Source organism: Panulirus ornatus, chromosome 73, assembly GCF_036320965.1.
Source record: "Panulirus ornatus isolate Po-2019 chromosome 73, ASM3632096v1, whole genome shotgun sequence".
NCBI lineage: Eukaryota > Metazoa > Arthropoda > Malacostraca > Decapoda > Palinuridae > Panulirus > Panulirus ornatus.
In genome coordinates, this window is record NC_092296.1 from 3,178,804 (window position 1) to 3,206,301 (window position 27,498).

Here is a 27,498-nt window from a genome sequence, read left to right on the forward strand (position 1 = left end):
GGCGCTCGGCTCTTATTGTAAGACAGATGACGATCGCAACCTAGGAATTTATTCTTGTAGATGGCTGACATAACAACAAAGTGCTTTAGTGAACAGACACTGAACTTGATATAAATGATATTCGTATTTGGATCTGTGTACTACATGTATGGGGTAAAGAAATAAAAGCTTAAATAATGAAGAGGAGAAATGTGGATTGTGCTAAGCTTCGTAGACCGTTAAAACGGACCAAAGTTGGTGAAGGATTGTACGGAAGGTAGGTAATATTGTAAATATGGCTGACCTTATTGTATTTTACTGGATCAGTCAGGTAGATTTAACCTCAAAAGGGATAGATAGATACTAAACATGATTAAAGGCAGATAAAGTATACTTGCAGACTGCTAATATCACACAGAAAAGCTGTCAATAAGGCCAGCAAGGAAAAGCTGCTGCTGGGTTGCACGAATTTTTTTTTTTTTTTTATAATACTACGCTACCTGAACTTACCTTGCCTTGTATTATTTCCTTATTATTATTGACGCAGTAATGACGTTAGGTATACTGATGAATAAGTCTTATATGGAAAATTGTTTAACAGTTTATGTTGATCATACCGTAATTCATGAGTAAAGTGGTAGAAGAACATTAGGCAAACTTGATTTGGAAGTGACGAACAACGTCACTTGCTATTATGACGTGATTGTGATATATTCATCGATTTAGGCGAACTACTAGTTAGAACAGAACTGAAATATGTCAACCAGGAATTATTTAAATGATTATAATTATTTACAGTGTGAGGAGAGCTTCAGAAACAGTGCCAGAATTTGAGTAATTAGCAACTTTTTAAATGGTGAAATAAGACACCTTGGTTATAATACATGAAGAACACGTAATGATTTCAAAATGTACAGTTTTGTTGATTATTTTGAGTTATTCTTGAGTGTAAAGGATATGTATATATATATATATATATATATATATATATATATATATATATATATATATTTATCAGCTTCCTATCATTAATTATTTAGCCAGCAGATGTGATGATACTCTTAAGAAGAATGATTGGTATCTTCTGAAGTAGCAAAGCTTTACAACATTAAGCTGGACATTGATGGATGAAATACTGTCATTAATTGTAAAAGCAAGTGAGAGAGATACTTTAGGTCAGATTTTGCTCTCGTTTAAGTTTAAGGGCACCACAGAAATGATAAATGAATTTTATTTTATTTTGTAAATGGTTAGGTATCATAAAGTGATAAAGGCTTTGATGAAGAGGGAAGTTTTCAGGTAAAAACAATCAAAATGATTGCCACTTTGAAACCGCACCCAGCTTAACCTACCTTAACCAAGCATAGAAAAGCTTTGATAAAATCTAAATGGAGTTACGTAACTAAGAATTGTAGGAACTAATTGATTGTTAAAGTTGTGGCTATTTTGAGTTCTTAAACTATATAGTGTACCTTCTCTGGATTTTAGAGTAAATATATCAAATGAAGGTCTTTTTTAGTACTATATACTTAAAAGAATTTAACTGTTTTAAAAGTAATGTAACTAAGCAAGCTTGTGATCTTTCCATTTGGTCAGCTTCTTGTTACAGTTAAATTGCAAGGAGTTATTACATAAGTGAATTGTAGAACAAGGCCAATTATAAGTGGAAATTGGAGTATAGAGATTGGTCTCGAAGAGTGATAAGGCTCCAAACTTGTCAAGTCACACCTGCAACACTCTTGCTTCATGGGCAGAAAGAAAGAAATGGCCTCCCCAAAATATATTATAAATTTTATTATTTAAAGAAGAGACAGATTTATTAGTTAATCCAGTATTTTGGTTGCCAGTATTAAAAAAATCATATTACTGATATTAGATCCCAACCATCATTATCAAAGCTTATTTCGCTTCGTATCAACACATTTGCTGGTATCCTTGTGACATCACGTTTTAGTGTTATGGTGAAATAAATTGTACGTCTTGGGAGAACAATCAAAATTTGTAGAGTTACACTACAAGTTTGTAAAGTAGAACTTGAAATGTACATGAAATGTACATTGATTTATTTAATGAAGCTGTATTTGTTTCAGAAGCTTTATATGTCAGGATCCATTTTATGACATAAGCAAATGGCAAGGTGATACAAAAAAGAAACAACTGTATGTTCTCATTTGTCACAACTTATAAGATAGGAGATATCTTTGTAAATTGCTTTAGTACCTACATGCAAAGCAACAACTTTTATATTTCTAGCCCCACAAATTTCATTAGAATCACAACCCTCCCCACTATCACATTATTTAGTATTAAAGGATAGAAATTAATGATGCATACAACTCTCCCCTTAATCTGATCACATACGTTGATTGTAAGGACTCCAGTCATGTGCATTTCATCGAAACCCATACTTTTTTTTTGTGGGACCCATGAACTGGAACAGTATCAATTTTGCTTTTTATTTGATGCTATTTTGTGAAACATAAAAGAGGGTATTAGAGGGAAGAATTTTAAGTGGTATTAAGTCTTTTGACATTTCAATCTCCTTTTATTGCAGTTTTTTGCATTGCTTGCAGGGGAGATTAATTCTTTCTTTCATACTATTCACCATATCCCGCGTTAGCGAGGTAGCGTTAAGAACAGAGGACTGGGCCTTTGAGGGAATATCCTCACCTGGCCTCCTTCTCTGTTCCTTCTTTTGGAAAATTAAAAACACGAATGGGGAGGATTTCCAGCCACCCGCTCCCTCCCCTTTTAGTCGCCTTCTACGACACGCAGGGAATATGTGGGAAGTATTTTTTCTCCTCTATCCCCAGGGATATGAGGGAGGAGATTAATAAAAGGTATATTACTGATTAAGCTGGATATTGAAACTTGTGTTTGATATTAAGGCTACTGTATTCTGTAAAGGCAGCATAGTATTTAGAAATTCGAAGCACAGTTTAGTGTGATTTGGGGCATTATAGATTATTCATTAATATTAAACAAGGTGATAGTGGTGGGGTTATTAATATCAGGGAATATGTGAAGTTGATTAAACACAGGTGAAGCATTTGTAAAGATTGAAAGCATTCTTTAGCAGTTAGTTTTATTAGATGTCTTGATCTAACTCTGTTTAACTCTGCATCTCAATCAGTTTTGGATACTGAGTGATGTATTCTGTATAGAGAATACAGTATTAGGAAAGGAGCATGATTTAGAGCATGACGTGTTATTGACGCACACAGTATTTAATAAAATTCTGATGATTGTGTTTATAAGGGAAATTGTTTTGTTGATTAACGTAATAGTAGGTAATGCACTTGTAGAAAATCAGCAGAACCTATGAAAGCCTCACCTAGAAGCTGAAATGTTTAGGAATGCAACCAACATTAAATTGGTTAGCCCCTAGATATTTCATGGCCACATAACTAATTCTGCATTTCCTTGATATATGTAACTTTCATATTGCAATATTGGAAGCCTTTCAGTAAAATTTACTGCTCAAAAGCATGCTTTGCAACATTTTCTTTATTCTCTAAGCACTACACTAGCGGTGGAGAACAAACTCACTTGTTATTCAAAACTAAATATTTGAAAAATAAGTGATTGTTAGTGTATGGTTACCAGTTGCAAGCTATTGTTGCTCATTGGTTACATTCTTGTAGATAAACAAATTCCATTTTGTGTTTGATATGTAACCACGCAACAGACATTTCTGTACAACATGTACATTTCAAGTACATTACAGCTGTTCAGGCAAGATAATTTGAGGTTTTCATAGATGCTTTTGAACAGCTTAGATTTTAATATTTTGGTTGAAATATACCAGTGTCTGGTGAGAGATCACGTCAGGTATGTGATAGAATTCACTCATGTCTGCATGAATTTAACTAAGAGTTCCAAATGGCGACTACAGCAGTCACATTTTTCATATATTAAAGAATATATTTGAAATCCACTGCTGTGGGTCATTAGGTGAGGTTTTCATAGGTTTTTATGTTTTTTGTCTTTGCATTTACATTAAATGACCTCATATTTTCTTTGATGTTCATAACCATCACAACTATCACCTTATTTAGTATTGTGAAATGTGATGAAGTGCCACAAATCATGCCTTTTAGCTTTTATTCAGTTCTCTAAGCACTACCGTAGCATAGCTAAATCACTCGCTCTCTAAAGCTTGTTTTGATTTTAGCTTACTGTTAATCAACCTTCATGTGAATACATTCCATTCTGTAGCTCTCTTGTACTTTAACTTTACAATTTATGTAGTGGTTATTCTGCCAAAAAAATTGGAGATTTATTGGTGCGAGTGGCTCAAATGCTGTTGTCAAATGTGGACAATATACCATGAAAGTGTATGTCACTATAATGCAAATGTTCTCCCCTGCTTATGCTGGTACTGGATCTGGAACAGGAGCTGTGTCTTTATTGGTAAAGGCTCAAATGCTGTTGTCAAATGTTGACAGTATATCATGAAAGTGTATGTCACTATAATGCAAATGTTCTCCCCTGCTTATGCTGGTACTGGATCTGGAACAGGAGCTGTTTCTTTATTGGTAAAATTGAATGAAAAAAGATGATAAGAACTTTGCCATTGCTTACTTATCCTAAACCAAGTCCCCTAGATTCCCTATATCCTTTATTCTTTCAGCACCTTTGTGTACATCAAGTTTCTCCTGGTATGGCTGCTTGTGCTGGCAGCAGATTTTCTTCTCGAGTTCCGCTTTGAATACCTGTGGCCCTTTTGGCTTCTCCTGCGTAGTGTCTACGACTCTTTCCGCTACCAGGGTCTCGTAAGTATGATGAACTTCATTATTATTATACCTGACACCATTTGTATATTATATATTGCTATACAATACCAGGACCCCATATCAAGAGGCTCCTGCAGCTTCAAAGTAGGATCTACAGTCAGTAACAGGGAAAGGATGATTTCTTTAGGAGTTAGTTCTTTGATGAGATTGTACTCCCATGATACAACTCTGCTGAAAGTGACTTTTCGTTTGTGGTATATCCACTAGCTTGCACTGTCCATTAACACCCTACACACACACACACACACACACACACACACACACACACATATATATATATATATATATATATATATATATATATATATATATATATATATATATATATCTGTGTGTGTGTGTGTGTGTGGGTTTGTGTTATTGCCCCAGGACCCCTCTGTGAAAGGGTCCTTGTTTGACTCCTATAGCCATGGGCTGCACTACACTCAATAGTAGCAACAGGTGGGCTCCATTGAACTGAGAAGTTCTTTGAAGAGATTGTACTCTCACTTGTGAAATGACAGTGCTATAGCATCGTCAAAGGTGACTTTTTACTTGCTGTGTAATCTCAAGCTTGAGGAGTCTGGTAGCACTCATTTTCTTTTTTTTTTCTCCCTTTTTATACTTAGTTGCTGTCTTCCGCGTTAGCGAGGTAGCGCATGTCATAAAAGGGGACTAAAATCTACTGAAAGTTGGGATGGAAGGAGCCAAGCAAGGAGTGTTTTTCCTCCTTAGAGGCTAAGGTTGGAGTGTCTGAAAGTGAGTGGATGTAAGGAGGTAGGTAATATATTTTAGGGAAGGAACATGGTTTTTCTGGCAGTGGCTCAAGTGGAGGAGGGAAGACTAGTTTAGGTATATGGCAGAGATAAAGTCATGGGTTAGCATGAGGGCAAGAATTAAAACTAAGGAAAAGGTAGAACTTATGCAGAAGTAGTTGTGGGAATAGGTAAAAGAGCATAGGGAAGTGAGTCTTAGACTGACGTGGGTAAAAATGAAAGTGGATTTCAAGAGATGTATGATTGTTGGTGCATATGCACCTGGTAATGATAGGAGTGAGAAAGAGAGGTGAGTGTTTAGGGAGAAGCCAAGTGAGTGTGCCAGTAATCAAGATATATGGAATCAAGTATTAGTGATTGGTGATTTTAGTGCAGGATTAGGTGATGTGGCAGTTTAGAATATAATTGGGGTGCTTGGATTATGCAGCACAGATATGAATGGAGAACAGCTTGTGAAGTTGTCTGCTGAAAAAAGTTTTGTGATTAGGAATACCTGTTTTTAAAAGGGATATATATATATGGATGGGTTGGGTAGATGGTAATTGGGCATTATTGAAAAACTTTACAGTGTATGTACTAATTGATGTGTGCAAAAAAGAGACTTGGTTGTGAATGTGCTGAGGGGGGGTAGCTGGTGGGATGTCAGATTACTGTTTGATAGTAGGGAGGATGTCAGTGTGTAAAGGCTTTAGGAAGACAGCAAATGATATGGGTGGGAATAGGATGGTGAAACTTGAGTGAGCTTGATGCCTTGTGTCAAGAAATACCAGGAGATGTATAATGAAGAATGGCAAATGATCAGAATAAATGAAGCTAGGGGAGTAGGTATTTAGGGAAGCAAGGCTTCCATGGGCAAAATAAGTGTGTTCAAGAAAAATAGCAATGTATATAGGCATTATCTTAAAGGAAGTAATGTGAGTGATTGGGAGATGAACAAAAGAAAGTGGATGGAAGAAGGTGCAGGGGCTAAATAAGAGAGCAGATGAGAGGTGGGATGTGTACCAGCAAACTTTAGGAAGACTAAGAAACTGTTTAAGAAGGAGGTAAATAGTGTGAGGAGCATGAAGGAACAAATCATTGAAAGGGGTAGATTGGAAGTGACAACAGACAGATGTGGGATGGAAAGTAGATGGAGGGTATGTTTTAGGATTGTTAAATATTTTCAATGATTTTATAGCAGATGTTGTGTGTTTTGGACCTGGAGTTACATGAAGTGAGAGTATTAGCAAGAGGTCTAAGTAAAAAAGAAGAGGTTGTGAAAGCATAGTGTAAAATGAGTGCAGCTGGAGTGGATGGGATTGCAGATGAACTTCTTTTTGATTGTTTAGTTAGGATATTTAGTGTATATATGGCTCATATTGAGATAACTTCTTAATGCTAGATATAGATATATTTAGTTTACAAAAGATTTTTTATGATAAAAAAGATTCTGGCAATGACTTAACTGTCATTACTTTCATCTCTTTTGAAATGTTTTAATTACAGTATGGTTTTTGTCATATTATAATTTCTTGTCTTTACAGGCATTTTCAGTGTTGTTTGTGTGCATGGCACTAACATCAGACATGATTTGCCTGCTCTTCATCCCGGTGAATTGGCTATTCTTTGCCGCTTCCACCTACGTCTGGGTCCAGTTTGTGTGGCACACAGGTACAGCAGATAGTTTTTCATAATTTTTTATTTTGTGTTCTGAGAAAAGAGGTGCTGATTTGTTTTTTAATTATTTTTATTATACTTAATCGCCGTCTCCTGCATTAGCGAGGTACGGCAGGGAAACAGACAAAAGAATGGCCCAACAAACCCACATATAATCTTGTGTTGGTTAATAGAATGTAAGTTAATTGTCATGCGTTAAGTATCAGTTTTTTGTTACCTCTCTCAGTATGGCATAATCTATTCTTGCAGGTACCCTGTTATTTGAATGCTTTTCTTTCATTTTCCATGCTTCTCTGACAGTGGAATTTGTTTCCTCTGTATTTGATAATGCATATTTTTCTTTCAGCTCAGTTTTGTCTCGTTACTGTAATTATTATATACCTTTTTTATCCCTCAATTTCTTATGAATTTTTTATATGTGCAATATGTTGAATTCTAATTTTTCTCTTTGACACATTGTTATTTTTTTATTTGTTGCCTTTTTTTTTTATAATCCTTAATTCAAAGGACTGCATAAACCAAAAGTTTATACTTATCTTTGTTCTTATACTATGATTATTTGTTTTTGATGTTTTGCAAACATTTTACTATGTAGATATGATTCAACAAGTTATCAGGACGCTAAGAATTTGCCTTCATATATTTTCCATATTTGCATTCTGTGTGTTAATGCAATGTCATTTCTGTTCTTTTTCTCAACTGAGAATGTACATGTTTGATTAATTGTTTATGGTTTATTTGTGTGTTAGGAGGAAATTTAAACCAGTATGTATCATCTTCTTTTGCTGCTCCTTAGGCCTTCAGAATATTGTACAGGACAGAATTTCTGTTGTGACTCAGAACCAGATCATTGGCATCCCATGATATTACTCCCAGCTTGGTGTTAAAAGGGTACTGAGAAACTTCTGCTGTCTCATCAGCATAGCTTTCAGTAATGAAGGTTTACATTACTTAAGTAAAGCCGAACAACAGCATTTTGATAAAGAGTATCATAGTCCTGCTTGAATATCATTAGAACGAGATGTTGCTAACAGAAAGTTCATTATGCTATAGCCAGACAAAAGTCTTCTCTGTTATTCTGTATGTGTTTTGCTAATTCTGAGGAGAATGCACTGAAGTATGCAAATATATCTCAAGTTGTTGTTCTCACATGCAATGACAAATTGGTCAGCATCATTTTGTCTCTAAAGGCTTTTGTCTTGGTTAGTTGTTAGAATCGAGGTATTCATCTCCTTGGCAAGGACTTTAAGAGTCAAAATGCATATTGCTGCAGAATTCTGCAAAGATCAGTGTGTCATATGTCAATAATCCTCATGTTACTTACTGAACCCATACACTGAATGTGGGGTCCCCACAACCGAGTATCATGTCATACATTATTGTAATGCTTATTTTACTTTTGAATTAATATTTTGGTAAAAAGATTGTAGGTGTGCAATTCATTATTCGAAGAATCATCTGGTTTGTACACTGTATTTCTTCCATTTGTACGCATTCTAGCATAGCATCATATCCATTAATAATGCATCAGTTTGAACTTTTCAGTAATCACAGTAGTTTTCTCACCTGTCTCTCCTGTGAAACAGAAATTACAAAACTGATTGTATGCACATTCAGGTTTTTGTATTGTGTGCTTGAATTCGAAAGGGAAAATCTTTGAAAGATATTTTCTGATAAGATTAACTCATCCAGTTATTGTTTTAGACTGTACATGTTTCATATTTTACTGGTGATGCAGAGTGTTGTAATATTCAAGGTTTTGATGGTATATATCTGTGATTTTATTGAAAATGTTTGAAAATCCTAATCTGACTTATGTGTTTTAACTGATTTGTTTTATTTTTTATATGTCAGTCCTTATTCTAATGTCTTTTTGGTATTTTTGTCTTCCAGAACGTGGGGTGTGTATGCCCACAGTTATATTGTGGGCACTCTTCATCTATATTGAGGCACTTGTACGCCTCAAAGATATAAAAAATGTTCCCTTTCACTTAGATCTGTGCAGACCATTTGCTGCACATTGGTGAGTAGCCATTCTTGTAATTATATAGTTTAGGTAGCATTATTTTCCTTTAAATTTATCTATCAATATATAGAGTGATAGAAAAATCAGTAGACATAGAGGTATTTGTGGCCGTGGCAGCAACTAATACATGTCTGCAAAATACTATACTTCCTTTTTCTTGTGCCAGGAAAGTAAATGAATGTGAAAGACTACTGAAGGCATTTGGTACCCATTTGCCCTCATCTCCCATCTCCCATTCAGAGAATAATGATTTTGACTTTCAATTGATATTAGTGTATTACATTATTCCTGTTTGTTTGTGACCTGTTGCCATGCAGAATGGTTTTCATAGCTTTTCCTGTATATTTTACAGTTCAAGGTTCCTAATGTTAATGGTGAAAACTTTAGTCTGTTTGGAATGGTAAGCTATCTATAGCTCTTGAAAATTATTAACAGTTTAGGCCCTTTTTAAGGATACCAGGTTAGCTACCACTGTATCAGTACCTTTTTATATTACAAAATTACTTGAATTGCATACTGGTAATTATTCTCTAGAATTTTCCTAATAAGATAGAAAACATCTGATTAAGTATTGTCACTAGAATGTCCTTAATAAGATAGAAATACTTTTAGCAGATTTCATTGATCTTCAGCTTAAGGCACAAGCCTGAGCCACTCTGGTATGGGATGTATTGTAAAGTTTTGCCTCATATGTCTCTTTGTGTAGTTTTTACAACTGGATGAGAATTATGTTATGAATTCTGTTAACTGATATTGGTAGTAGTTTTGAATGGTGACATGTATCTTTCTCTTTTCAGTATTGGGTACCCAGTAGTAACTTTAGGGTTCGGCTTAAAAAGTTATGTTGGGTACAGATTAAGACAGGTAAGCACTGATGTTCAGGTATTTCAAGAGAAATTAATATTAATTTCCTGAGATGTTTGTCATTCATCATCTGATTGCTTGTGTTTGCAACATGTGAGCCTCCAGCCACGATTACAAGTACTTGTTTGTATGTGTTTTTCTTGATCATCTACAGCAGGATGCTTTTGCTGAATGTTTTCCAGCTACCTAAATTACTGACTCTATCTGTATCTTTAGATTTTACCTTCTTTACATGAAACATATGCTGGTGAATGCCAAATACTCTCCACATTGTCAACTTTCTCAAAGATAATGCATTGATTACCAAACCCCTTTCATAAACCATCTTGCCCCTCACAATCACCCTTTTTCTCATGATTTAATTTCCAATGTGCCCATAAATTTTCTCTGTTTTTACCTTCAGGGCCCAGGACACATCCACACAATGTTGTCATACCTATTATACCTTCAAACGTATCCTTCTTTGACCCAACAAGCACTGACGTCACCTTCCTTGTTCCTTAATGCATTGAGGACCCAAAGCCACATCCACTCCTCTCTCTATAGGTCCTCCCTTTTGAATCAGTCTAACCACCTCACCTCATCCTACTGCTGTTCCTCCTGTTCTTGTTAATTCTCTGTAAATTCTTGTCCATTTAATTCATATATGACAGTACCAGTCAGTATCTTGCAGCCTTATTTAGATGACTAATTGCTTGTTAGGATTGAGATTGAAGCAACAAAAGGTTATATTCATGGGTGCATTGTGCTAAGGTGAATTTTCCTTTTAAGTGTTTGCATAATCCTTTTCTATTGTAATCATACAAGGACATTCATATGATATGGTTCATATAATTAAAGAGAACATATCATATTCGTAGATTTTTTTCTCTAAAATTGTTGGTTGTATGTTCCTCATTTCAGAGAAAGCAGCGAGAAGTTGCGAAAGAAAATGAATTTTATTTGCAACTGCTCCAAGAGGCATTGCCACCAGAGTTACAAGTTGCATCTAGTCCTGATAAGTGTAAGTTTATCAGAAGTTCCATGTCAATCAGTGATGAGAAAATTTTGATTATCATGGTTTATCAGTTTCTCCAACATGAACAAGTTTGTTGGAATAGTACTGTTATAGGTCACTCCTTTAAGTGTGTATCACTCATTGGTATATATCAATTTCAGAATTCATTCTGACAAAATATGCTTGTTTATATGTCCATGACTTAACCCATGTTGTGCGTTCGTTGTAATAAGTATCTCAGTTAGAGGGATGTAAATATCTCTCATAGATATGTTAATGTGCCAGTCATAAAGGTTATGGCAAATTCTATGTATGTATGCATTTCATTTGTTAGATTGTATTTATATCATGAAAATGTGTCATTCATAATGTTGAGCACTTTAGTCATATGACACTGATGCATTTTCATCATGAAAGCAAGACTGTGATAGTAATGATAATGTAAATGTATGGGAGAACCAATGCTAATTGTTTAAATGTATCTGCTGTATTGTTATGATTTATAGTCACAATAATGTTCATGTACCAATCAGAAAGAGGAGGATGTTGGATATCTTACTTGTGTTCATTCAGAATCTACTAGATAAAATTCTGGTGCCCCACAAAAAGGAAGAAAGAATTTTAGGATTTGTTTTGAGAAATGTTCATTTTGAAAATATCAGAACCTCTGTTGATTCCTTATAACTTGTTAGTAAGGCCACATTTGGCCTCCAGTTTATCAGGAATTTGAGACAGGTTTGAAAAGTCCAGCTTAAGGTAAAAAGATTGACTACTGGACTTTTCTTGTATTAATCTTGTTACCCAGTGCTTGACTTTTTCAAAAAAGGTACTGAGTGATCACTTGTAAAATTTGAGGTTATTATTTAGGTATGGCCCCCAGTTCATCTAAAGAATCATGGAGATATAAATGAGTGCAGAATAGGGCAACAGGACTCAGAAGAAAAGTTTGTTTTCACAGAAAGGTAGTGACTGATCATAAGCAAAAGTGCAATAAGTTTTTTGCCAGAGAAATGAAAATAAAACTTGAGTAATCTTCAATCATGAAGTTTCCGCTGAGTTATGAAATTTAGATCTGGTTAGGACAATCTACTTTTTGTGTAATTCTGAAGCAGTCATCACCATGCATGTACATATGAAGTTGCATGGTTGTCTATCAAAAGATGGCCAAGAACAGTACTCAGATGTTAGAATTAAAGAAAATAACATAAACTAAACATCAAAAACTGGAAAGTAATTAAATCTTCAAGAAGTCTAAGTAATATTGAAAATAGCTCAAAGAAAAACATTGAGAGAGCTTGGTAAGGAAGATCCTCTGGCACAACCTTTTCCTTCAATGCTAAATTGCTCATCAAATACATCCACTCTATGACAGGTTCTCCTCCATACTTCAATATTATAGCTGTAATCTCACCCACTCTGGTTGCCTTTCCTACCTTCACTTTCTTGCTTATATATTTGTATCCTTTTCCTTCCATATTCCATAACTATTCATGTAATATTGGGTGCCTCACCTACATTTTTCAACTCTTCAGAATATTTTTTGTTTTCCTTTCACTTTCTCCTTTTGAGTCAGCAGCTCACTTCCTAACTTCTCACATTTACATTTCCACTCTTACATCCATCCCTTTCCTTTTTGACATCCTTCCTGTACAGTTTCTTATTTTCCTTTCTTTGCTCTCCTATGTGAGTCTCTTACCTTTCTGCTTACATATCCTATATTCTTTACTCCTCCTTTGCTGAACTTTCACGGCATTTCTAATCTCATGTGTCTACATGCATTTTGCCTTTTGTTTTTTATACCTTACAACCTTGTATCCATTTACTAATTCTTATTCATTTATTTATTTATTATACTTTGTCGCTGTCTCCCGCATTAGCAAGGTAGCGCAAGGAAACAGACGAAAGAATGGCCCAACCCACCAACATACACATGCATATACATACACGTCCACACACGCACATATACATACCTATACATTTCAATGTATACATATATATACATATTTATTTTATTTATTTTGCTTTGTTGCTGTCTCCCGCGTTTGCGTGGTAGTGCAAGGAAACAGACGAAAGAAATGGCCCAACCCACCCACATACACATGTATATACATACACTGTCCACACACGCAAATATACATACCTATACATCTCAATGTACACATATATATACACACACAGACATATACATATATACACATGTACATAATTCATACTGTCTGCCTTTATTTATTCCCATCGCCACCTCGCGACACATGGAATAACATCCCCCTCCCCCCTCATGTGAGCGAGGTAGCGCTAGGAAAAGACAAAAAAGGCCCCATTCGTTCACACTCAGTCTCTAGCTGTCATGTAATAATAACCGAAACCACAGCTCCCTTTCCACATCCAGGCCCCATGGAACTTTCCATAGTTTACCCCAGACGCTTCACATGCCCTGATTCAATCCACTGACAGCACATCAACCCTGGTATACCACATCGTTCCAATTCACTGTATTCCTTGCACGCCTTTCACCCTCCTGCATGTTCAGGCCTCGATCGCTCAAAATCTTTTTCACTCCATCTTTCCACCTTCAGTTTGGTCTCCCACTTCTCCTTCTCCTCGTTCCCTCCACCTCTGACACACATATCCTCTTTGTCATTCTTTCCTCACTTGTTCTCTCCATGTGACCAAACCACTTTAAAATACCCTTTTCTGCTCTCTCAACCACACTTTTTTATTACCACACATCTCTCTTACCCTTTCATTACTTACTCGATCAAACCACCTCACACCACATATTGTCCTCAAACATGTCATTTCCAACACATCCACCCTCCTCCTCACAGCTCTGTCTATAGCCCACGCCTCACAACCATATGATATTTTAGAAACTTTAATAGTCTTTCTGTAAACATGTTAAAGACCTCATTCACACATGACCGCATCCCAGTAGATAATGCATGATCATCTAAACTTTCTGTTGCTCATCTTTCATGTGCCTTCTGCTATTCTTTCTGACTAATTTTCTCACTTGGCAACACTTTTACCACTCCATTCTTCCTATACCATACCTCCACTGCCCCCTAATCCTAACCTACACAAGAACTGCAAAATGATCAGAAACTCCAAAGAATCCTCTTGCAGCTTTAGCATCTAGTACAGCCTTTCATCCAGTGCCATATGGTTAATCAAACCCTTTTGATCTTCTCTTCCAAATGGTTCAAAATGTTTCTAGATGAATACAAGATAGACAGCTACACAGTATGAGTAGCAGCAGATAACATCATGATTGTACAACAAGTAGGGTATACATTGAGCACTGCATTTGCTTTACCATAGGCAAAATCTCAGAGCATAGTTGTGTGTAGGTAGGTAGGTATGTACTTTAAATCCAAATTTGGTACTGATGATTGTGTAAATTTTGTCCTTTCATTGCTGCCCATGTTGCTAAAACAGTGTACTTGCCTTTTATTCATGTGACTTGTCATCTACCACTCCATTGCTGTTGCCTATAAATACTAACCAACTGTTCAGAATCTTGCCTTGTTTCTTTCTTTCTCCATGTTTATTTCATATCATAGTTACCTTTCTCCAGTTACAGCTGCTTGTACGGTTAAGCAAATTTCCTCATTTTGCAGATAACCTTTATTTATGTAATTAACACATATTCAGCAACAGAAACATCTTTAACTTCAAGTCCTATCTATTTTGACACCACTTATTTTATTTCTAGCATTATATCCATTACTGTTTTTACTGCCCCATCATTTCTTGCATTAGAAAATATTAATCATGATATATGTATAGATTGATGGTTATAGTTTGTACTCACTTGCAGGTCTCAAGGAAAAAAGTGAAGATCTCAGTATCAATGGTGAAGTGGAGGTTGCTGCTGCCACCATTAACCACACAGGTGAGAATTTCCTCTTACTTTTGTTTATGTCACCACCAACTGAATCACATTAAGCCATTATTTTTAGATTAGGTCACTCATTATCTTTTGTTGCTCATTAAAGCAGTGCAGTGGTAGAAATAAAGAAATGCCACTTTAGCATTTAGGGCTCATTTTGGCCATGTGCAACCTTTGTGTGTGGCACTGCACATATTCTCAGGCTCAGCAATTTATGGTATTTTTCCAAGGTTGCCACTTTTTGATTTGTCAGTTTTTATTGTTTTTTATGCATCCATTTATCTGTTTATTCCTGTCTTCCAAATTTCAAAGTTTGGAGATTTAAGATTCACAAGATGTGCATCATTCATGTGGATATTAGTACAAACTTCCCCTTTGAAATGGTTAGAGTTGTGAAAAAATTAGTGAAAACACCTTAAGATAGATGTTTCACCTTCAAAAGAAGTCATTTGTTAGAATAAGCACTTATTAGGTGATTTTCAGTTGAAAGTTTGTTAGAAAGATAGTGAATGAAAAAGACATGAGTCTATGAAAAGAATCTTGGGAAAATATAACTAATGACTTAAGCTCTCCTTGTTGATAGCATGTATTACTGGAAGGCATTCTCATTTTTTATGACGAGGAGGCAAAACTTTTGAGCTGTATCTTTGATGGGTATTGACATTGGCCCTTCATATTAAAAACCTTAAAAGTAAATTGACAAAATCACTAAACAGTTTGAAATTAGCATTTCAGTATTCCTGGGCAGCATTGGAAAAAACTATGCTGTGATTTTTTAGGTATGTCTTTGAAACTGGACTGTGGTTGCCAGATTTAATTGATAGCCACTAATGACATCCTGACATCCTGATGATGGTTAACATTGACCATAATCTCAGTATTAGAATATGAGCAGGAGCATTCAGATTTTCTAAAGTTGAAAGTTTGTTGATTCTGGCAAGCTTTCTTTGAATTTAAGATCTGAAGACCTTGGTGTGACGTACCTCTTGGTTTAAATGTACACCCTCTAACTATACATATAAGTATATTTTTGCTGCTAAGAGGACTGAGGTATTTTATCAACATGCAAAATCTCCAAGCCTTGTATTGTAAGAATGAAAAATGCTATAGACTTGACCCAGTTCAAGAAGTGTTTTGCTGGTTCCCTTCATGTAAGGTTCTTGAGATCAGACTTTGCATGGACTGGATGAATACAACATAAAGCAAGCCCAAAAGAATAACAAACTACTGAGAATGAAAAAAATATTCTGAAGTGTGGCATTCCCTTTTCATCGAGAAATACCATTTTGAGACTATCCTTTGTTGACTGAGGTTTGGTCATGCTATAATGATCCATGGCCACCAGTGGAGAGGAGACCTGCCCTAGTATGTGAAACTTGAAATTGCAGTAATAGTGTAGAACTTGTGCTAATGGCATGTGAATTATATTGATAATAATGGAAGAAAATGTTTGAAAATTGAAGCAATAATGTTTATGTAAATATACTGATGAAGCCAAAATATTGTGCATGCTGGTGGCTGAGTGCTTGCAGAGATTTCAGTCCTTCTTGTGAGGGACATTGTATGTACTCTGTAAGTGCACATTTCAGTGGCATTCCCATTTGTCCTATTATTGATCCCACCACGCCTAACAGATGTAAACCTGGATGAAACACATGCATACTGAAATAAGCTGGCAAGCACAAAACGTTTGACTTGCCAGCTCAATTTGAAACTCCATCTCATTAGATATACACTCATCTGAAATCACATTCCCGACAGACTCAAGTCACACTATCCCACATTTGTTTTGGACATCACCTATTACTTCAGACTCCATTTCAACATATCCGAAGTCTCTTCATTCCCATGATGCTCCTACCTTAAAGAAGATAATGAGTAGCTACTACTCAGTTGCCCTGCACTCTTCACACATAGACGGATATGCATCAAAGCACTCTATGACCTGTGATCCCAACCATTAGACATGTTAGCTTACTGAGTGCTGTTAAAGCCTCATAAGGTTAGAAGGAACTCTTATGGCAGGAAGTAAGTAAGCAAGTATATATATGTTATATGCTTGCCTTTCCTGCCTGTAGTTATTACGTGTACTTTATATATATATATATATATATGTATATATATATGTAGTATGTATGTTTTTAGTTGAAATAACTATTCTCATTTTAAACTTTTTTCTTTTACAGGAGGGACCTGCAATATTAGTAACAGTTGTAGTAGTAGTAGCAGTAGCAGCAGTAGCAGCAGTAGTAGTAGTAGTAGCAGCAGTAGTAGTGGAGGAGGAGGTGGGGGAGGGGGAGGAGGTGGTGGGCGTGTTTGTGGTGGTAATAGTGGAAGTAGTAATAGAGGTAGTAGGGGGCTACGTGCTGAGACCAAATTGCCCGAACAAAACCAGCCTGGTGAGGATAGTCCCCCACCACCAGCACACCGGCCAGACAAAAATCGCCTTCCAAATGGCAATATTCATGTAGAATTGGAATATATGCAGAAAAAAGGGTATGTATGATTATCTGTTCATGTATATATTTTTGTCATCATTTTATATAGGCTAGATCTCATACATACAGCTTTTGAGAATCACACATATGCATCCACTGTGCATGACAAATGTGAAACTTATGGAGTTATGGCAGTGCTTTTTACTCTTTATCTTTGCATACTAAGTTATTACATCAAGTTAGACCAACTCTATACACAAAATGTTGCCTTTCCATCCAATCTCCAATCATTCACTCTTCATGTGAAATAGAAGCCCATCAAGTCTATGTGATATCTCTATAGTTATAGCATGTTTTTATGGTTGGGGCATTGCATGAGATTAGAGCAAGTTAGGGTAATATGTAACCATGGAAAAACTGGAATTTGCTGCAGTTGTTTCAGATGATGCTGTATTTCTAACAAAATTAGAGAAAAAGACAAATGGGACAATTCCTTGTATGCAGAAAGTGAACATGAAAATTAAGCCAGTAGTTTTTGAAAAGGAAAGAGGTCAGATTGTGGGACCATTTTGCATGGTGAAGACCTGGAAGTTGGGAGTAAAGCTTAATGAAGATGATTATGGGAAAGTAGAGTCTTGCAAAGGAGAGAAGTTGGAGATGCACTGAAACCCTAGTGAATGTAAGAATTGAAAGTATAGAATATGCGGGAAGTTTGCACAGAATGTTTTTTTAGTAGTGATGTAGGCTTTGATACCCATATGTACATAGGTCACTGTAGGTATGAATTAGGACATTAGAGATGGATGATTTTCATTCCATTGTTGGAAACAGGAGGATAGATAGAATGAAAAGTGATGCGAGAAGACAAGTGGGTTGAAGAGGTCATTTTCAAGCTCAAGGATGAATACTTTAAGTTGATGTAGCCATTTATAGTATGCAGTAGATAGGTTATCTATCTATCTGTCTATATCTAAGATACCTGTTCCCACCTGGAACTCCATCACAAGGGTGGCCACGCCAATAGAGTCTTCATAACTAGTGAACTCCATTGCCCCTTCTTAGTCTTCAGTGCCTCACCCTTAATAGGCCACTAGCTGAGGGCAACTCTGGTGCAGTGTTTGCAGAGGCTCCTACCTAATTTTTCTACTGACTGCGTCTACTTAATGCTTTTGCCAAATGTTTCTACCTACAACTTCCACCTTAATATTTCTACCTAATGCTCATGCTTAAATGTTCTTATCTATTACATCCATCTCTTTCTTCTTCTCTTCTTTTTCCAAAAGGCAGGGCTAATGCATAGTGCTCACTGCAAGAAAATCTAGAGTTACAAAGAATGAGCTGTATGAGTTGAATGTTGTTAAGTGTTATGTATGACCAGGAAAGATTGTATGATTGCGGGCAGAATGCCAGTAGTCATGTAGGTTGGTGAAGACATTATGTTGCAGTACTGTAGAAGGTACAGTGAAAGATAGACCATGGAAGGAAGGGATTGATGTAGTAATAGACATGACTGGAGTTTGGGATGTTTCATGTGTATACGTTAGTGGATTGATTGGTATTCAGATGCAGTGGAAGCATTTTTGTATGAAAATGACTTGAATATTAGTCTCTCCTTACAAATCAATGTAGCATGTAAAATGAAAAGGGCAGTTTTTAAGGAATGAAAGTCCATGTTTCATTTGAATGCACTGGTTATGGGATGAAGATGTGTGTGAGTGATGTTGTGGAAGCAGTTTGTACCAAATTGACTAGGTAAATTGAGATTGGTGTCATGATAATAGATATATGGCATTTTGCTAATGCCATTGATATTGAACTTAGGGAACTGTTGTTTAGGATATACAATATTCAGAAAAATTGTATGGGTCAATCATTTGCGTTTGTAATTAAAGCATTGAGATTATAATTAAGGTTGTCCAGTTAAATCAGTGTAAGTTATTGGTGTTTTCATTTGTTTGTACTCTGGGGCATTTTGATTTTATTGATTTTTATTGCTTTACATTTTGCATCCCCAGGAGAGTGTCCTTAATTGTAGAAGTAGTTTCTTTTGATTTTGGAATATCTAATGATTTGATATCCTTGAATATGGTATTAGGTGGTCGAATTCAAGATCAGTAAACGACTATGATGAGAGTGAAGCTGACAAAGACAAGAGTGCAAAGACCAACTCTGGTGGAAATACACCCTGTGGTGGTTCATCATCTACCCAAACTACTGGACTAAGTGGCAGTATAGAAACTGAAAAAAAACGTGTTAATGCCTCCGTACAGGTAAGGTTGTATGGTAGTTAGCAAATTAATTGTTTTGATATTATTATCCTGTATTATCAGAGTGGCACAATTTTGATGTATTTCATAAGTTTGCTCAGCATACTAGTCCAGTTGTCTTTTTGATAGTCACTTATAAGAGTGGATGGAGAATTAGAGAGAAAGCTAGAACCCTTCCAAAAAAGAAAGGAAAAATCTTAAAAAAGAAGAAAAATGTTTTGTAACTGCAGAAACAAGAAATAGCCTTTTCATGTTCCCCATTTTATTTGGTGATTGGATAGTCAGAAAGTAAGTTATAGGATGATTAGGAAATTTGAAGGAATTAGTTCCTCAAGTAAAGAGCTGGGACAAGATGGTGATATGAGAATGGGAAGAGAAAGAATGGGAGAATGAAAAGTTCAGAGATTCAGCTATATTTAGTCACTGTTGTGCTGAAGGAAAAGTGCTTACTTATATGGAAGCACAAGACAGCATGAATGCAGAAAAGTGTAGATATAAATGATCATGCTGGAATGTTGTGGACAGGATCCATGCTAGATAAAGAAAACTAATCTAGAAGAAAAAAGTAAGGGACTTAGAAGAAATATGAAAAATATCATGGGATTTTATCATGAATGCTGAAATAGAGTATTGGAAAGCCTTACAGTAATATTTACTCTTTTAATGATGTGAGCTTACTCATGAACCAACATTTTTAGCTTTTGATTGGTTACCAGTCTCCTTTGTATCTATTTTCATTATTTTCATGTGTAATCTCCTTAATGTAATCAGCTTCATATAACATGTGTGGTATCTTGAATGTTGTTAGTTTAAAAGGTTCAACTGTCAGTAATTTCTCGGGCTATATTTTAAAAGGAATGGAAGGAAAAATCTGAGTCGTGTAGTTCTGAATCTGATTCAACCCTGAATGCTGAGATTTAAGAACTAAATTAAAAGGCAACCTCTTAAGAGTTGTTTGAAACTGTTTCATTGGTAAAAGAATAGATTGTACTTATATTTAAACTGTGACTGTACTGTAGATGGTTTTCTCATTATCATATTTAAGATAATTTGAGTTTTTTGTTTAGTAATAGAGAATGTTTGTAGCCCCAGGTTATTTGATATGATTTACTAAACCCCATCATATATATGTATATATATATATATATTTATATTTGTTTAACCATTGTAGAGTAATGGATCTGCCAAGATTCCAGGATCCCATACAAACAACTTGAGAGATTCTGGTTCAGGGGGTGGAGGCTCTGCCTCCCGTGATAAGAAAAACAAAAATAAGGAAAGTAACAAAGATAGCACTCATGGGCCAAAAGAAGAGACTGTTAGTATTATTCGGTAAGTTATGTTCTCATGTTGATTTTCCATTGAGTAGGAATAAAAAAATTTTGTAAGTGGTTGATATATCATCATATGGACAATTTAATTCCTGTAAAGATTTCTTTCCCTTAATGATGGTACTTGCAGCTGGCTTCTTGTCCCTATTGATGGCTTTGTTGTTGGTCGCAGACATACTGCAGTCCATGCCCTTTAACCAGCTTGCTTAGTTGGCATCCCCAGTACCTCAAGATTAATTTTCACTTGAGATGTGTCCATATACATGTTTCAGCTACTTCATGTAAATATACATAGAGACTGAGTGTGAATGAATGTGACCTTTTTTGTCTGTTTTCCTGGTTCAGCCTCACTGAATCAGGGGTTAGCGATGCTGTTTCCTGTGGGGCAGGGTGGCACCAGGAATGGATGAAGGCAAGCAAGTATGAATATATACGTGTATATATATGTTATTATATTGTTATACTTGATCGCTGTCTCCTGCGTTAGTGAGGTAGTGCCAGGAAACAGACAATAAATGGCCCATCCACTCATATACTCATATATATACATAAATGCCTACACACACATATATACATACATATGAATACACATACACAGACATATACATATATAACATGTACATATTCATACTTGCTTGCCTTCATCCATTCCTGGTGCTACCCCGCCCCACAGGAAAAAGCATTGCTACCCCCTGCTTCAGCAAGATGGCGCCAGGAAAACAGACAAAAAAGGCCGCATTCATTCACACTCAGTCTCTAACTGTCATGCGTAATCAACTGAAACCATAACTCCCTATCCACATCCAGACTCCACTGACCTTTCCATTGTTTACCCCAGATGTTTCACATGCCCTGGTTCAGTCCTTTGACAGCACATCGTCCCCACTATACCACAGTGTTGTAATTCACTCTATTCCTTGCAACCCTCTCACCCTCCTATATGTTCAAGCTTTGATTGCTCAGAATCTTTTTCACTCCATACTTCCACCTCCAGTTTGGTCTCCTGCTTCTCCTCATTCCTCCACCTCTGACTCATATATCCTCTTTGTCAACCTTTCCTCACTCATTCTCTCCATATGTCCATACATTTCAATGCACCCTTTTCTGCTCTCTCAGCCACTTTTTATTTCCACACATCTGTCTTGCCCTCTCATTACTTACTCGATCAAACTACCTCACACCACATATTGTCCTCAAACATTTCATTTCCAGCACATCCACCCTCCTTTGTATAACCCTATCTATAGCCATTGCCTTGCAACCATATTATATTATTGGAACTACTATTCCTTCAAACATACCCATTTTTGCTCTCTGAGATAACTTTCTCTCTTTCCACACATTCTTCATTGCTCCCAGAACCTTTGCCCCTTCCCCCACCCTGTGACTCACATCCACTTCCATGGTTCCATTTGCTGCTAAGTCCTCTCCCAGATATGTAAGACACTTCTTCCTCCAATTTTTCTCCATTTAAACTTAGTATTATAGATGTAAACAGGGCATATGATGCAGCCAGAGGAGACCACAGAAAGGTCTCTTGATCTTGTTTGTAAATTTGGGGCTGTGGGTCTGGTGTATTACACATGACATTTAGAGAATGGATGTGCACTCATGAGGCCTTTTTTCATCTGTTCCTGGCAAACAAGTAAGAAAGAAAGGAAATGTGTAAACAGTCTAACTGTAGATGGTTTTTTAAAGTACTTGTTCTCAGTAAAAAAATTTCAGGTTGGAAGCTGATATCAAGAAGTTGAAAGCAGACCTGCAAGCATCTCGACAAACAGAGCAGGAACTGCGCAACCAGATCAACACATTAATATCCAGTGACAAAATTACGAGACAGGAGATGAACCAGCTCCAACAGGACAACGATAACTTACAAAATAAGTAAGCAGTCCGTGTTAACTCTGGTATGTCATATTTTTCATAGTATCAGTCCAAATAGATTTGTACAGAAATTACCAGAAAATGATTGTTCTACAACATTGACACGAATGATGTTACATTGCATTTTTAGATTTCTTTCATGCACTGCATGATGTATTATTTTCCCGGATATATGTTATCCTTTGCCCTGTACTTATGATATAGTGTTTATTAGTATTTGACTAGGTGAATTAAGAGCCAATATACTAGTAGAAATGGCTCATGCTTAGATAAACTGTTTGTTTTTTTACCTGCAGACTTCATGGGCTTGTAACAGCTCGACAGAATGATAGAGCAACAATTAGTGGACTAGAGCGTCGACTTCAAGATGAACGTCGTGCTCGTACAACTGCAGAAAATCAAGTATCACAGCTGGAACGGCGACAAAAGAAAGTTGAAGAGCAAGCACAGGCTAGAGCACATGCCCTAGCAAATGCCAAGTAAGCATGTTTTTTCTACATTGTCTTTGTTTTCTTACACTATTGTCTTCAGAACTAAATCCACAGGCTTTATGTATACTATCACTTGTTATACTTACTTTCTGCACCAGCACTCGGGAAGCTGGGCATGTTCACCAGGCAGAACCATAGATCTGTGTGTTTGTGTAGGGGGAGTCTGGGGCAATTGACCAGCAAGCATTTGGTGTTTTCAATGTGGTAGTTGCATTATCGGCATGAAGAGTCTTGGTATGTGTTGATTTGGTGTTTATAGTGATTTACAGATAGCATGAAATGATTTGGTGTTTATAGTGATTTAAGGATAGCATGAAAGAGGCTGCGAGGAATTGGCACATGAACATACAGGGGGATGAGAGGCATGTGCGTAAGATAATGAAACGATGTTGCATACAGGGGGCAATTTGTTGTAAGTGGGCTTTAGTGGTGACAGAGGATGTTGTGCACAGAGCAGTTGACTTGGGAAAGAGCAGTATGGATTCAGGAGAGGTAGAGGGTTTATGAACAAAGGTTTTGTTTTGAAGAATGTGTTAGTTATTTGATAAAAGATAGTAACTTTTATATTGCATTTATGCATCTAGAGAAAGCATATCATTGATAGAATTGCCTCATGGAACATGATAGTTATATTGGGTAAATGGAAGGATGCTTACTGCATTGCTTAGTTTCAACAGAGAGTGTAATGCAAGTGTTTGAGTTAGAAGGAAGGAGGGTAAGTGGTTCCCCTTGAAGGTGGATGTGCTTCAAGGATGTGTAATGGCACCAGGGCTGTTTAACATGTTTATGGATAGGGTGATGAGGGAGATAAATGCTAGGGTTTTGGAACAAGGTCCAGTCTAGAGTATATTGACATTTGTTGGGGAAAGAGAGAGAGAGAGATGGAAAGTTCATCATACATTGCATATGACGTGGCATTAATATTCCAGAGAGAAATTGTGGAAGATAGTGACTGAGTTTACACATGTAAAAGAAGAATATTATAGTTAATGAGGACTTAAGTAAGGTAGTGAAGTGCAGCAAGGAGGGGAGACAGGATGGTTAGAATGTGAATTTAAATGGGTAGGACCTTGAATTGGAGTGCTTTAGGTATGTGGGGTGAATAGAGGTATGGGGACTTGAGTGAGTTAATGGATGAGATTACAGTCCTTGAAGTATGAAGGAGTGTGAGGTAGGAAAGGTCCATGTTTGTAAGGGCAAAGATGGTTATATTTGAAGTTTCAGTCATTCTTTTAGTGTTTTATGGATGAGTGTTAGGCCTTGAATGCAGAAGAATGGAAGAGAGTGGATGTGCTGTAAATAAAATTCATGGAGGTATTATGTGTCTAGAGATGGGTTGATCAAGAAAAAAGTAACATTGTCGAACGGGATTGTTAGTAAGTGTGGTCTCATTGAGGGTACCAGCTAGGTTGTGCTGAAATGGACTGAGTATCAGGAAAGGATGAGTGAACAGAGGGTGACAAAGTGGATCTTTGTTAGAAACAGCAAGCACAAGGAGAAGAGGATACAGGAATAAAGGAGTGAAATGAAGGATGCTTAAGGGTATCTAAGCATGAACTTTGGAGAATTAGAGGTATGCATTTGCTAAATTGAATTGGAGAGGTGATGTATGTGGAGGCAAAATGCTGTTGGTTGGCATAACTAAGGCACATAAGATGGTAAAGGTAAGCTATAGAGTGTTCTGTGGGGCTTAGTTGATGATTTTTAGTTCTGATACATTGTGTGTGACAGCTAGAAACTGGATTTGTGCAACTACATTGCATATGACAGCTAGAAACTGGATTTGTGCAACTGGGGCCATTATTCATGAGTTCCTTGGAAAGGCAGTTAAAGAAAATGTATACACAATATTAGTGTTCGTCAAATTCACTTTGCCAAATTGGAAAAGGTACGTCTTTATTATTATTATTCTTATTATTTTATTTCCTTCTTCACTACCATGGGGAATCTTTTCAAATCCAGCTAAGCTTAAGAACAATAAGATTTGCCTGGACTCTGTAGAAATGTTATTACAGCAGACACAATATTGCTGAGTTTTACTACAGTGTTATTTTTTTATGTATCAGTTGATTATTGGTAAATTGATTAATTATAGGGGTGAATGCAGTGAAGCCTGTCGCAGTCGTCGTGGTGAGCTTGAAACAGAAATAAAACGTTTGCGCCGTGATCATCGTCTTTCAGAAGATCGTGCTCGAAATGTTGAACGTGAGAACATGACCTTAAGGCAGTACAAAGATAGCCAAAATGACACTGAAGTGCTTATGTCTGCACTCTCAGCCATGCAGGATAAGAACACACATTTGGAGACATCTTTGTCAGCAGAAACCAGAGTAAAGTTAGACCTTTTCTCTGCCCTGGGAGAAGCAAAACGGCAGTTGGAAATCTCACAAGGTATTTGCATAGCATTGTAATGTCCCTATGGCATACGCTACTTCAAATACATTAATCATATCCCTTTTTGGTGTGAAGTAAGGTAACTATTATCTTACTGAGTGATTCTTTTTTAACTTTGTATCAGGATTGGTGTCTTCAAAGGACAAGGAAATTGAGGAACTTAAGGCAAAGATCACAGAGGTATTGGCTGTATGTCCCCCAACTAGCTTCCATAATGCAACTTTGGACTCAACACCCATTCATTACACGTCCAAGCTCCTGCCGCAGGTAAGCAAAATATTTTGTAGAAAGTCATGGGTCACTGAAAGGTTGTGCACCTTCCATGACAATTTGTGGATGACTGAGATGCATTAGATTTTATCCTGCTAAATCTGATGTATGTTTAAGGGTAACTGGAAGAATCCAACATCAGCTCTATTTTTATATGAGGGTGGGAACCATAATATCATCAAATGATGCACAGAACATTGTGCTGTTCATCGCATTTTATGATATTGAGTGTAGCTAAAGGGTTGAAAGCCATTAGCTCTGTTTAGAGGTTCAGATAAGGATAATTGTTAAAGCCAAAGGGAAATAGATGTTTCCAGTAGCTTAAATTACCCAGATAAGTAAGAGGGAGATAATTTGAATATGAAAAAAATGCAAAATGAGAAATAACTGTGAATTTTAAGAATAGTTGACTACATAGTGGGCCAACCATCTGGATACAACCAGAATGAGTGAAAATAGGTGCAAGTAGGATATTACCATTATTTCTTTAATCTCTTGTCACCATACTTCTGGTAAGTTAGTGCTGCTATGGTCTGCTTGAGTCAGATAATGTGCTTCATGTAGATACTTGGAAGAAAAGTAATTAAACTTTATTGACATCCTTCTTTAACTTATTATTGTACCATCCAGATTTCATATTTTTATTGTTCTGAATAATTTTTTGCACATTTATTTTGTGCACTGTTTTTGTGAAAGTAACATTCTTTGAATAAAGAATATTATATAGGTAATTGCCATTAGTTTGATGCTTGATTTCATATTGCATAAGTTATCCTTTGATTTTTAAGAAAATGTTTAATGTCTTTATGATTTTTTTAAATTCATGATATTACAAATTCAACAACTTTCTGTGCTCCAGGTAACATCTTCTGGCATGGAACCTACAGCTTCATTAGTAATGGTTGATGGCCTGATGGACACATCGCTGGACTCTTTGTGTGGGCTTGGCTTTTCTCCTACTAGCCACACGCGTCCCCATACTGTCTCCCCACCTGTTCCAATTTCCCCTCCTGTTCCAATTTCCCCACCTGCTCCCATTTCTCCACCTGCCCCCAAGAACCCACAACACTCTACATTAGACCCCAATGCCCGTGTTTACACTCCCAAGGGCACTGTGACATCCGAGGCTTAAATTTAAAGCACAGGAATGGCAAGACCAAAATGGAATGGTTTCTGGCAGAATTCTAAGTTTTCATATGTGTTAAGGCCAACATTCTAGGAGTGAACAAAAGTAGAATGAAGTCTTTTCAAGTGTGGCTTTCACTTTTTTATTTGATTTGATTTGATTTTTTTTTTCCCCCCTTAGAACTGACCATTTTGCTGTGTCTGAGACCTGCTTGCAAGTAGGTATTTGTACATCAACACTTTATTTACAGCCAGAGTAAGATGTAATTGTCAGTTATGACCTATTGAGTTAGTTCATGGTCTAAAAGGCACACATAAATGTAAAATACAAAA

The 27,498-nt window shown here is 36.5% G+C and overlaps 1 protein-coding gene across 1 annotated transcript; it reads left to right on the plus strand.

Moving 5' to 3' along the window:
* Positions 1-47: 47 nt before the first annotated feature.
* LOC139748361 (macoilin-like) lies at positions 48-27,498 on the plus strand. The gene is made up of 15 exons (XM_071661455.1): positions 48-256; positions 4,613-4,754; positions 7,054-7,180; positions 9,080-9,209; positions 10,010-10,076; positions 10,980-11,079; positions 14,894-14,968; positions 17,152-17,461; positions 19,499-19,673; positions 20,842-21,002; positions 22,727-22,885; positions 23,182-23,364; positions 25,472-25,767; positions 25,895-26,037; positions 26,900-27,498. Exons 1-15 carry the CDS (start codon positions 177-179, stop codon positions 27,170-27,172), a joined length of 2,421 nt encoding a protein of 806 aa, XP_071517556.1. The 5' UTR covers positions 48-176; the 3' UTR covers positions 27,173-27,498.

Excerpts from the sequence above, each read along its gene's own strand:
- LOC139748361 (XM_071661455.1), top strand. The coding sequence starts at position 177 with ATGAAGAGGAGAAATGTGGATTGTGCTAAGCTTCGTAGACCGTTAAAA. Across the intron at positions 19,674-20,841 it reads GTGTTAATGCCTCCGTACAG|AGTAATGGATCTGCCAAGAT; the intron begins GTAAGGTTGTAT and ends TAACCATTGTAG. Across the intron at positions 26,038-26,899 it reads CGTCCAAGCTCCTGCCGCAG|GTAACATCTTCTGGCATGGA; the intron begins GTAAGCAAAATA and ends TCTGTGCTCCAG.